General features: G+C 36.1%; 1 protein-coding gene across 1 annotated transcript; it reads right to left on the bottom strand.

The window, feature by feature from the left end:
* Positions 1-5,677: 5,677 nt before the first annotated feature.
* On the bottom strand, positions 5,678-8,267 carry LOC132151320 (uncharacterized). Its single transcript, XM_059559426.1, has 4 exons — positions 8,087-8,267; positions 7,415-7,768; positions 6,833-6,939; positions 5,678-6,150 (listed from the first exon to the last, which is right to left on the bottom strand). The coding sequence occupies exons 1-4, from the start codon at positions 8,145-8,147 to the stop codon at positions 5,974-5,976; spliced, it is 699 nt and encodes a 232-aa protein (XP_059415409.1). The 5' UTR covers positions 8,148-8,267; the 3' UTR covers positions 5,678-5,973.
* Between the last annotated feature and the right edge of the window lie 5,794 nt (positions 8,268-14,061).

Below are 14,061 nucleotides of genomic sequence, written 5' to 3'. Positions count from 1 at the left end.
GCGAGCCGGGTCCCGGGCGACGACTACTCCCCCTCCTGCCTTCGACATCTCCATCCGGAACCGCTTCGCTCCCCTCCGCGAGACAGGACACGACGCTGTGATCATCGGAGACTCCATCGTCCGACACGTAAGTGCTACGTTAGCCGAAGGTAAAGTGCACACTCATTGTTTGCCTGGTGCTCGTGTTCTCGATGTTTCTGCGCAGATACCCGCGATCCTGAAGGCCGACGAGAGCCCCAGAGCGGTCGTGCTTCACGTCGGGGTTAACGACACCACGCTGCGGCAGACGGAGACGCTGAAGAGGGACTTCAGCAGCCTGATCGAGACGGTTCGCAGCACGACGCCCGCGGCGACGATCGTCGTGTCAGGACCACTGCCCACGTATCGACGAGGACATGAAAGGTTCAGTAGACTTTTTGCTTTAAATGAATGGTTGTTGTCATGGTGTAAAGAACAGAAACTGCTATTTGTTAATGGAATGCTATTTGTTAATGGAACTGGAATCTTTTCTGGGAGCGTCCTAGGCTGTTTCGCGCTGATGGATTACACCCCAGCAGAGTCGGAGCGGAGCTGCTCTCTGACAACATCTCCAGGACACTTCGCTCCATGTGACTAGTAAGACAATTCTCTAATAACTATTATGATGAGTTTTGTTCCACCCGCTTAAATGATAAAAGTACTTGCGCTGTAAAAACTATTAAGACTGTGTCTGTTCCCCGAATAGTGAGGTCAAAATATAATGTAGGATCTAGAAAAAATCTTATCGTAATTAAACCAGAAAAATGTAAAGTAAATGAACAAAAACAATTTTTAAAGTTTGGGCTCATAAATATTAGATCACTCACACCCAAAGCAGTTATTGTAAATGAAATGATCACAGAAAATAGTTTTGATGTACTCTGCTTGACTGAAACCTGGCTAAAACCAAATGATTATTTTGGTCTAAATGAGTCTATTCCACCAAACTACTGTTATAAGCATGAGCCCCGTCAGACTGGTCGTGGCGGAGGTGTTGCAACAATATATAGTGATATTCTCAATGTTACCCAGAAAACAGGATACAGGTTTAACTCTTTTGAAATACTTCTGCTAAATGTTACACTGTCAGACATGCAAAAGAAGTCTAATGTATCTCTTGCTCTGGCTACTGTGTATAGACCACCAGGGCCGTATACAGAATTCCTAAAAGAATTTGCAGATTTCCTCTCAGACGTTCTAGTTACAGTTGATAAGGCGCTAATCATGGGAGATTTTAATATTCACGTTGATAATGCAAATGATACATTAGGACTTGCGTTTACTGACCTAATAAACTCCTTTGGAGTCAAGCAAAATGTCACCGGGCCCACTCATCGTTTTAATCATACACTAGATCTAATTATATCGCATGGAATCGATCTTACTGCTATAGATATTGTACCCCAAAGTGATGATATTACAGACCATTTCCTTGTATCGTGCATGCTGCGTATAACTGATATTAACTATATGTCTCAGCGTTACCGTCTGGGCAGAACTATTGTTCCAGCCACCAAAGACAGTTTCGCAAATAACCTGCCTGATCTATCTCAACTGCTATTTGTACCCAAAAATACACATGAATTAGACGAAATTACTGACAACATGGGCACTATTTTCTCTAATACATTAGAAGCTGTTGCCCCCATCAAATTGAAAAAGGTTAGAGAAAAACGTACTGTGCCATGGTATAACAGTAATACTCACTCTCTCAAGAAAGTAACTCGTAGTCTTGAACGCAAATGGAGAAAAACTAACTTGGAAGTTTTTAAAATTGCATGGAAAAACAGTATGTCCAGCTATAGACAGGCTCTAAAAACTGCTAGGGCAGAGCATATCCACAAACTCATTGAAAATAACCAAAACAATCCAAGGTTTTTATTTAGCACAGTGGCTAAATTAACAAATTACCAGATGCCACCTGATTCAAATATTCCACCAACGTTAAATAGTAATGACTTTATGAATTTCTTCACTGATAAAATAGATAACATTAGAAATACAATAGCGAATGTAGATTCTACAGCGTCTAATACTTCAGTTTCATCCATCGCACCCAAAGATAAACTGCAGTGCTTTACAAATATAGGACAGGAAGAGCTAAATAAACTTATCACTGTATCTAAACCAACAACATGTTTATTAGATCCTGTACCCACTAAATTACTAAAAGAGCTGTTACCTGTAGCCGAAGAACCGCTTCTCAATATCATTAACTCGTCGTTATCTTTAGGTCACGTCCCAAAACCATTCAAGCTGGCGGTTATCAAGCCTCTTATTAAGAAACCAAAACTAGATCCTAGTGTACTGGCAAATTATAGGCCTATTTCAAATCTTCCATTTATGTCTAAAATTTTAGAAAAAGTTGTGTCTGCTCAATTGAGCACCTTCCTGCATAAAAATGATCTGTATGAAGAATTTCAGTCAGGTTTCAGGCCCCACCATAGCACAGAAACTGCACTTGTTAAAATTACAAATGACCTGCTTCTTGCGTCAGATCAAGGCTGCATCTCATTTCTAGTCTTACTTGATCTTAGTGCTGCGTTCGACACCATAGATCATGACATACTCCTAGATCGATTACAAAACTATACAGGTATTCAAGGGCAGGCTCTAAGATGGTTTAGATCCTACCTGTCCGATCGCTACCATTTTGTTTACTTAAATGGGGTGTCATCTCATTTATCATCTGTAAAATATGGAGTGCCACAAGGATCCGTCCTAGGTCCCCTTCTATTTTCAATATACATGTTGCCTCTTAGTAATATTATTAGAAAATACGGAATTAGCTTCCACTGTTTTGCTGATGATACTCAGCTATATATCTCAACGAGACCAGATGAAACTTCCCAATTATCTAAGCTAACAGAGTGTGTTAAAAATGTAAAAGATTGGATGACAAATAATTTTCTCCAATTAAATTCGGATAAGACAGAGATATTAATTATTGGACCAAAAAACACCACACAGAATCTTGTAGATTACAATCTGCAACTAGACGGATGTACTGTTACTTCCTCTACAGTCAGAAATCTGGGTGTTATATTAGACAGCAATTTGTCTTTTGAAAATCATATTTCCAATGTTACAAAAACTGCATTCTTCCATCTTAGAAACATTGCCAAGCTACGAAACATGTTATCTGTTTCTGATGCAGAAAAGCTAGTTCATGCATTCATGACCTCTAGACTGGACTATTGTAATGCACTTCTAGGTGGTTGTCCTGCTTCGTCAATAAACAAGCTACAGGTAGTCCAAAATGCAGCAGCTAGAGTCCTTACCAGGTCAAGAAAATATGATCATATTACCCCAATTTTACAGTCTCTGCACTGGCTACCTATTAAGTTCCGTATCAGTTACAAATTATCATTACTTACCTATAAGGCCCTAAATGGTTTAGCTCCTGTGTACCTAACTAGCCTTCTACCACGCTACAACCCATCACGCACCCTAAGGTCACAAAATGCTGGACTTTTGGTAGTTCCTAGGATAGCAAAGTCCACTAAAGGAGGTAGAGCTTTTTCACATTTGGCTCCCAAACTCTGGAATAGCCTTCCTGATAATGTTCGGGGTTCAGACACACTCTCTCTGTTTAAATCTAGATTAAAAACGCATCTCTTTCGCCAAGCATTCAAATAATGTATCACTTAAATTGTGAGTGTAGTTGCATCTGCATTTTTATTCGTTAGCTTGTGTTAAACTAATTTTACTTTGTTGGATCAGCAGCTATGCTAATGATGTCTCTATTTTGTTTCTATGTTTTGCCACGGGATGTAACTAGGATTTACACAAGCTCCAGTCTGGATCCAGAACACCTGAGAAGAGATGATGCTGACCCTCAGAGGACCCCAGATGATCCTAACCTTGAATCAACAAACAGAACTAACAATTATTGCTACATGTGTGACTGCATCATATAATTACTATTAATTAATAATATTGATATTATTCATCATCTAGCTGACTACGTCTTGTATTATTATTATTATTTTTATTTTTTTTCTAAAATCCTGTCAAACGTGCACAAACTACTAGCTACTACTAAATATTGTAGAAACATAATTTTCTGTAAAGTTGCTTTGTAACGATTTGTATTGTAAAAAGCGCTATACAAATAAACTTGAATCGAATTGAATTGAATTACAGAAGGCCAACAATTCACTTTTTATTTTTCTCATGAAGTATTCTAATTTGTTGAGATTGTGAATAGTTGGGTTTTTGTTAAATATGAGCCAAAACAATCACAATTAAAAGAACCAAAGGCTTAAACTATTTCAGTCTGTGTGCATTGAATTTATTTAATACATAAGTTTCACAATTTGAGTTGAATTACTGAAATAAATGAACTTTTCCGCGGCATTCTAATTTATTGAGATGCACCTGTATGTTTGCATGTAGACATGAGTTAATCTCTGTGTTAGTAGTTTTAATGGTAATATTGAGTAACTTGTTTAATTAGACATAATGACAACACTGACTTATAATAATTCATATGATTTGCAAATAGTAGGGATACACCGTCATATACATCCTTGCATATACTACTTACAGCAAAAACAGGTTATGGCTGGACTTGAGACTGTCATAGAAAATGGGCAGCAGGTATGGATTTGGGGTTTAGATTTCAGCACAATACATTTTTAATGCTTTTAAAATTCAAGTAGAAATTTGTGTCATACTCATACGATTTGCAACCTTTTGAAATTAAGCAATTCAGTACTTCATTCTCCCACAGGTTGCAACTCAATGATCTTGTTGTGACCAATTTCCTCTTTATTTGCTCTTCTTAAGGTTTCTTTGTGGTCTTCATGTGCCATTGCTACTTCCTGACACTGAAATTTGTCATCTTTCTTCATCTTACTTTTTGTATTGAGTTTTGTAATATTTTAGTTTTGCGAATTATATTTTCTTCATTCCCTTTAAATGACACTAGTTTGTACACAGCATTTATCCTCATCTGTCCTATTCATTTGAACTCATTGGTTTGTCTCCTTTTTATGCATTATTGTGCACTGAACTTGTGCTTTAGTTTTATTTCGATGTTCACTACTGAAGTTGATTTAAATTTATCTTAAGATACAAAGGCAGTATAGTAAATGTAAGGTACTAAAACAAAAGTAACCTTTTTATCTATTAATTTCTATCTTCTTTCTCAGGCATATTAGCCATGCTGACCTGAAATGCTCTACGTTTTGGCTTAGAGCGAGTGTTGGAGCCACAGTTTGTGCTATGCTTGGCTTTGTCATGTACAGAGCCCTACTCAGATCTCGATGAGCAGACCCAAAAACTTAACTCACTTTTGTATCAAAATATCTGATGGACTGTTTGCAGTCCAAAATCAACCAAGTGTGAGACAAGACAGGAAGCCACATCTTCGGCTTGTGTAAATATGAAACCGCACAAACCCTCAGTCTTCTATAATTTATTTGCATGCTTTAATATTTGACAATTTCTGAACAGAACAATAATATCAAAGCGGTCATCTGTATCCCCCCCCCCCCCCAACTTTTCGCAACTTTTCAATAAACAGATCCTTCAACAATATATTTTTGTGAAATCAAAACACTTTTTTTATGTAGAGAATGTTCAGACAGTGGGAAACTAACACTTTAATCCTATTCAGTTCCACACAAGAGGTAAAAATAAAATAAACAGCTTTTTATCACATAATACAAATAGTCTTGTATCATAACTATTTTGTGCTACAGACATAAAGCAGATAATTTCTCTTTAGAAAAAGGCTGTAAGCTGACATTCTGTATTTGTAGCATTAAAACAATGTCTTAAAGTACCATTAACATGAAGGTATGGATGAAAGATGAAAAGACCTATTTCATGCTAAAAACAACTTTTAATGCTGATGATTCAGAAAGGTTTTGTGGGTGAGCTGGAGCTGGCATCACCATGAACGTCAACACTTCAGTAGTCACTTCCCAGTCAATACATTGTGTTAAATCAATTGACATAATGATTTTCATTGCTGAACAAGTGGGCCACAGAGCTGTTTGCTTCCTCCAGTTTTGCAATATCAGTGTGACATCTTGTGGCTTTTCCTTTGGTGGGCCGCACCCCTGCCATCTCCTCATAAACAGGAACTGCAGGCTGTGGCTTTCTACGGTTAAGCCATTTACACTGAAAGGAAATTGGTAGAAGGGAGGGTTTAACCGAAATGTTGAATATGTAGTGGGGAGTAAACCATACATATCTATATAGATCTATATATATATATATATATATATATATATATATATATATATAAGTATAGAGAGAAAGAGTCTGAAAGACAACTTCTTTAAACCACATATAATATGTCAAATCTATGTCACATAAGATTTAAAGGCAAATATAGGTCAAATGACTGAGAAGTATTCCAATTACTTTGTTTTAAATAAATAAAGATTTAATCAACAGTTTAAGAATTTTTATTTTAATAATGGATTATTGGATATTAATTTTTTTGAACCAATATTATTATACAAAATAAAAAACATTAAGTTAAAAGCAACCTGAAACTGAAATGAGATGATGCATATATATAATATGGTATTATCTTTTTTGTAATGTAATCATTAACGTATTCCCAATGATGAGGGCCCTAACACCACTTTTTGGGGAAAAATGAAATGATAACTATGGCCCTATTGTTATATGCACTTTCTTCAAATTAAATTTAAAAGCAGCCCTCCTTGTTTATAATTAGGAGTGTGTTGTATTTCGATCTTATTTCTTCTTGGCCAGGGAACAACCAAGTAAAACATGGCAAGGGTTACTCCACTCTCCCCTAAAAATCTAATTTGAAGAATTAAATACTTACACAGTAAGCCACAGTGAGTGCGAAAACCAGAACAATCATCAGACACGCACCTCCAGAGATCACATACATCAATGGCAGGTAACTTGAACAATTACAAGACTCATGAGCTGCAACATAGTCACAAACACACAAAAGAAAAAAATGTTTAACAATATAATCTGTTGTAGCATCATATACACAGGAAATGTCAATGGATGAATTTCTTACTCAGTGGAAATAAACAATATCCCCATGTGCTGAGGTGAAGTCACATTGTATATATATATATATATATATATATATATATATATATATATATATATATATATATATATATATGCATGCAAGTTACACACAGTGTCCTAACACAACTGTGAATCAATCAACAGGATACAATTCATTTTCTTACTGTTGCATCCAAAAACAGCCAGCTACAATGCATATGTATTCTGTATTCTGATTTATCTTTTTTAAGAGAACGGTAGAATGAATGCAAGATGAACCTGTTTTGCACTATTTACTGTTTTGGAGAGGATGTTACTATAGACACTGACTGTTTCATGTAAACTCCTTTTTTAAGTGATATAAGTAAATGTCACCTACAGAAGTCTTCAACATAAATGAAGAATTCCATCTTGCCAGGAATGTTCTTGTCATATGGAAGATCACCATAGTGGAATTCACAGTGGTACACATCTGTGTCCTGTCCTTCCAGGTTTGAGATTGTCAGATGAACTGTGTGGCTGTCCAACTCATTACGTACAGTGATGCGATCCTTGTCCTCAGATTTATCGATAAATGGTGGGAAATCTCTAGAAAGATACAGCACTCGTCTGGACTGTAGCAACCTGCGTTTCAGTGAAAAGGCAAATGGTTTTTCTTCTTTATTTTCCGATTCACAGGAAATGTCAATGGATGAATTTCTTACTCTGTGGATATAAACAATGCCCCCATGTGCTGAGGTAAAATAGCTTAAAGTTAGTAACATTTTATAGACAAGTCAAATGCATTGCAAAACACATGCAACTTACACAGTTTCCTAACAACTGCTCTAGACATTCAAAATAAAATTCAGCATTAAGTCTTATGACAACACTTTTGCTGCATAAATGTAGCCTGTCTGACTGCAAAGTGTTGTGGACAAAGATTTCTGCCAGTAAACTTTAGTTTCACTGCGGACCAATTCATAAAATTCTGTTTTTTGTAAAAAGTCTTTTACATTGAAATAATAATAAATTAAAACAAAAGGTTTTACAGAGTGAAATATGAACTTACCAGTTACAGAAGGGGTGATCAGAAACAAGAGAACAACATGAGCATACTTAAAATCAAACATTATTAAAAAGTAAATGAAAGAAAATAGTGACTATGATTAGAAAGCCAGATAGTCTCCGAGCGTAAATCATGCCACGTAAAAATGAGGAGCACAGTGTTTAGACTCCACCTTGAAGACTGAAGAGGAAAAGGAAACAAGAGTGGTTTGTCAACTTCAGTTTCATCATCGTGAAAATGTACAGATTTTTGTATATAGTCATCTTCAAATTGACTGTTCCTTACTGTCCTCTTCAATTATTGACAAACTATTTTCCTGCTTTGACGCATTCAATCTGTATTGTAAAGTGCTATATAAATAAAGGTGACTTGTTTAATAAGTCAAAAGTGTAGTATGTATTTAATAATAATGTCACATTTTAAGTTTGGGGACCAATTCTTAATATTAACTAACTATTAGGGGATGTCGTGGCCTAGTGATTAGAGAGTTTGACTCCTAACCCTAAGGTTGTGGGTTCGAGTCTTGGGCTGGCAATACCATGACTTTAGGTGCCCTTGAGCAAGGCACCGAACCTCCAACTGCTCCCCGGGCGCCGCAGCATAAATGGCTGCCCACTGCTCTGGGTGTGTGTTCACGGTGTGTGTGTGTTCACTGCTGTGTGTGTGCACACTTTGGATGGGTTAAATGCAGAGCACAAATTCTGAGTATGGGTCACTGGCTGTATGTCACATCACTATTAAATACATCAACAAACTTTGTATTACTTATGAACAGTTTGTAAGGTAGTTAGGTTTATGGGGTTAAGGGATGTAGAATGTGTGGTCATGTAGAATTAGGCAGTGTCTTGAAATGGCAAAGAAGTGACATTGTTAGATTTCTGTGTCTAATGTGAAGTGTGTTAAGTGTTTTGCAAAACAATGTGTGTAGTGTTTTGCAAAAAGTGTGAGGCTGAGAATGTGCTTATAGTTTGTATAGTATATCTGGGCTGAGGTTTTGCTCTTTGAGTGTAAGGTTTCACTAGTTGTGTGTTCTTTTTGATTTTAGTTTGTAACCAATCATAAAAAAAAAAATAACTAAATCACAGGATCAATAGTTATACTGCCTCTTAGTGGAATACAGAGAACACAGACACATTGGTAAACAGAAAGGCTAATGGTCATTTCACTACAGATAAACCAGGGGAACATTGGGTGACATGAACATGCTTTTTCACATCTGAGAGAAAGCAAGTAGTCAAAAAGGATTGTCATGTATAAATGGTATGAGAAGATTAATTTGGTTAAGTTATTAAAATTACAAAATCATTTGGGCAAGAAAGGCAAAATCCAGCATATCATGGAATAATAGCACAAGGCTCACAGAACAAAACAAGGACACACCGACTACAATGTAATCAGTTATTATTTTGTTTCTCCCTTTGTTTTTGATCAGCCTACAGAAGCCATTCTCGTGGGACTCACTTTGGCTGCTACTTTCATAGCGTATCACCGAATAACCGACGCGCTACGAGAGTTAAAAGATTAGGCTAGCTTACTCCTCATTGAAAAAGTTTTTAAAAAGGTCTTTCAAAACAGGCTTATTATACAATGAATTATAGCCCTATAATTAAAATGATTACCACTGCAATTGTCAATGAAAAAGCTTTAGGTAATTTCAAGCACCGACTAAAAAACAAACAACTGTTTTCACTCTAAAAATGGCTGGGTTAAAAACAACCCCCCCCCCCCACCCAACTAACCTATGTTTGGGTCACAAGAGAAATATTAAGGGAGTAAAACATTTAGCAAGCCTATACCGTAATCAGCATATGAAGGAGATTCGTCTCTCGTCGTCTCTGAGAGATATGTGCCGTTAGTGCATTGACAGATGTCGAAAGCGGCACCAGTTTTTACCTTCACTTTCTAGTGAATCGACTGAGATTAAGAGGTTCACCACATGACTCTTGCGCAAAGTTAGCACGTTGCTTGTGTAATATTGCTAGGCTTTCTGGTTTAAAACAAATATTTACAATATTGTGATGTAACCAGGCCATCAAATCCACCCACCCTTGAGTGTGTGGTTCGGGGCTGTGGATATTCGCTACGCCACTGGACTGCGTACGTTAGTTAGCATAGTGCCCGCTCAATTTTGAAAAGGTCCACCTAAAAATAAAAATTATTTAAAAATTATAAAAAAAATCTTTAAAGACACCTTGCAACTAATTATCTGTGAAGATATATTCACAAGTATCACTGCTGTAGGCAGACTACAAAAAAAACAAAAAAAGCATTTTTTCTTAATGCTTTGCAATAATATGTTTATAACAAATTATAGTAAACTTCACCCTTGTCAGGGGTGTTGTTTTGAGGCTTTTTAAAATGCAATAGGTGAAGGAAAAATTTGGTAAAATGTGGGTTTCAAGTTTCAAGATTATTCCAGGAATAACATGGCCATCTCGGCCCATAGTTCCACAAATCATACTGACATGGTCTTTTCTTCATTCCATGATATATATACACTGTCAATCTCCATGCATACCCCGAAATCACAAACACTTGACACATCAATACAAACATTAACAACAAGAACAAGGTCACCTAAGTATTTATTGTGCAAATCCTCATATAAAAAGCAATCCTACAAAAATGCTTATCATCTTCTATCACAGAAATATTTGATGTTAACTTACAATAACTACAGATTCTCTCTGCGATTGGTGTATTACTCCATCTGCCTGTTTCTATAGCAAGATGATCACTTGAACATCTAAAAAGGAATAATGATCGTACCAGCTGCATGTGAGACATAGACGCAATGTAGCTCTCTTGTATCAACGAAGACTTGCAATGTGAACATATATTTAACTTATTTTCCAAAACTGATGTATACCATGCCTCATGTGTTTTTTCTTTTAATCATGTGTTAAGAAAAGCTGTAAATGTTCTAATATTACCTACACTTTGAGTTTCCCAGGAACTAGAAAAACCATATTATACTTTTTTTTTTTGGATAACGATAATTGGACATATAGACACCAGTTTTATCCAAAACATGATACATCTTTTCATATAAGAAGTGGATAATACAAATCTACCCAGATCACCCAAGACAGCCACATTGCTCACACTTGTACTGATATGCAAGAGGTTTTTTTTTTACAAAAAGATACCTGAATATTTCCAATACACTCCACTGGTTCAAAACCCCATATCTCAGATCCATTATAAAGTATAGGTGCAACCATGTGATCAAACAAATACAAAGATTGATTGCAGCTAATTTTATGTTTATATGAACAAACCTTAGCAAAGAAAGCATTGTTTCAGTAACCCTCCAATTGTATCTGCTATATGCTATATCATCAACAAATAACAAGGTCTGTGCTTCTGTCATACTTTCATTCTGATTACCTTTACAATTATTCTTCAACATTGTTATATATTAATTTAAGAAAAGATTAAATAAAAGCGGACTCACCATGCAAGTCCTGTCTTACACCAATGGTGCAGCTAAAATACTCTATTTTTCTTTCTATTACATAACTTTTTTAAATGTTCGTTTCTCAAGAATATAATTGTTCATAGTCCCCACATTACCTGTTCTTCTGAATTGATTTAAAACAGAAATATATATATATATTTTTTTACAGATTTCTGCAATGAACAATCTTCATCCCACCACTGTGGTTGTTTAACTTTAAATATAAGCTTTTTAATTAGAAATCTTACTGCTTCATGTAGACAATTTGTTAAAATCTTAGCTGCTATATTTGTATCTTATTCTACTGAAGTAGAAAACATCCTAAAGTTTCCATTCAGTAAATAACATAATCTTTGCAAAAACTGCCTTTCACCATTAGTAACCCATTTAAATCTTGTCCAGGGTCTTACATCACAGGGATTTTTTTTGGCATTTTTGTCCTTGATTCAACACTGCTTAACTTCATGGTGTATAATAATGGGAAGTGATCAGAAATATCTACATAAACAATCTGAAAATCCTAACATGTGTAAAGAGTTCACTGCATATAATAAAATGATCAATCACACTACATAAAGCTGTTGATATAAATGTTAACTCTCCATCAGTATCTTTCCTGGTTCTTCCATTTACAAAATGAATATTTAAATTATGACATATCTAAAAGGCAGCGACCAAATGTATTAACAACCCTATCTTTTGACTTTCTATACCCCTTCAAAATGATCATTAGTATAATATATATAATATATTCAAAATCATCACACTCAATGTTATCGCATTTGTTACCAGTTCTTGCATTAAAGTCCCCTGCAAAGATAAACTTTACATCTTCTCTGACTTGATCTAACACTTTTAGAATTTCATTTTCCAAATAACTAATACCCTTTTTCTCTTCTCTACATCTATATGAATTAGATCCCTCAGGAAAGATATAAATAAAAGTAAGAACGATGTTATCCTCAAATAATCCACTCTTTTTGTCTGAAAATAAAAATATGCAGTCAGTTGCTTGTTCACAAATCCAAGAAAAATATTTCACAATAGAATCATGTACATACACACAGATACCTCCAATGTTACGACCAAAGTTTGACACACGCCTATGCACAAGACAAAAACATGTATAATCAGCCAATAAATGACAAAACTCAGTCTCATCTTGTGACCAAACTTCACTCAAACTAATAATAGTTTCCCCACAAGGTCTCCAATAACTCACTATTGTTGACCTTAGTCTTTAATCCTTGAACATTCCATGAGATTATAGTGAGTTATTTTGGGCCTAGGCCATCGTCCTACCTTATGTGAGTGTCAGATGTTCTTTAATTGTTTAATCCAATTTCAACCATAGACTCAGAGACATTAGTATAAACTCTACTGTCCACAAGTAATTTTTCAAAACGAAGAGACATCCGTATATTTGGCTGATTTTGACATAGCGTTTTTCATGTAATTAGCCATCTTTCTCTGTATCTCACGCACCCGAGTACTAAAGTCTTCCGACACCCGAATTCGGCCATTTATTCCATCATCTTCAGTGTTACTTCGTTCAAGCCATTCTCGTGCTTTCTGTTGTACTTTCTGCAGAATCTCTTCCTTATCCTTCCACCTGGTGAAACGGACCACCGCCAGCCTCACTCTCACAAGTGATCTCTTTCCAACATGGTAAGTGTGTTCAATCGGGAGATCCAAGTGGCTTTTGGCTCTGCCCAGATCAAGATGTTCAGTAACATGGTCCCGTACCTTTTTCTCACATTCTTCCCATGTTTCTCGATCCGACTCCATCAAGACTAAAATATCTATTCTGATATTCCATGCGTTCATGCTTTTGTGAAGTTCAGCATTTTCATGCTCAAGTCTCTCAACTGTCTCCCACACACTTTTCAAAAAGTTCTCTTAAGTCCATAACTTCTTTCTGGAGATATTAAATTTGCGTAAGCATGTGGGATTCTCTCAGTTCAAACAGTTTTGATTGCCGCATTGTTTTATCCGGCTTAAACATTGTGTCTGAAACACCACGCTTGCCTCTCAGGCCAGGATTCTTTTCTACATTGCCTGTTAAGATTAGGAGAAGGCAAACAGCTACTGCTAACCAGCCAGCACACCACTATGAAGCATAATTGTGGTCGGTTTAAACTTTAATCTTAAAATGCTGGATGGGAATATCGTATGAAGGTATTGATTCAAAACGACTGAACACCTGTGACAGTGCGATTTGTAGTTGTAGAGAAAAGCCACACATGTGTATCAGTAAATTTCAAGTCACAGAGAGAAATGTTTTAAGAGTTGCAAACCTGTAGACTTTTTTTCTTTCCCACAAACAAAACACAACAGTTACACCTTCTCAAATTCTTCATTGCAGGTGCACAAATCCTATTCTACAAATCACAAATTAAGAAACCCGTACGCTCACATTTTTGATACAATTGCTGCAGTGAATATGGTGCAAAACGCATTTACACACCCGCATCAAGAAATGTGAAGTCGTGGAGAAATGTTGAACATCCGCAAATCA

The sequence above is a fragment of the Carassius carassius genome, chromosome 10 (genome assembly GCF_963082965.1).
Source record: "Carassius carassius chromosome 10, fCarCar2.1, whole genome shotgun sequence".
Lineage (NCBI taxonomy): Eukaryota > Metazoa > Chordata > Actinopteri > Cypriniformes > Cyprinidae > Carassius > Carassius carassius.
This window is presented reverse-complemented; position numbering and strand designations above follow the sequence as displayed.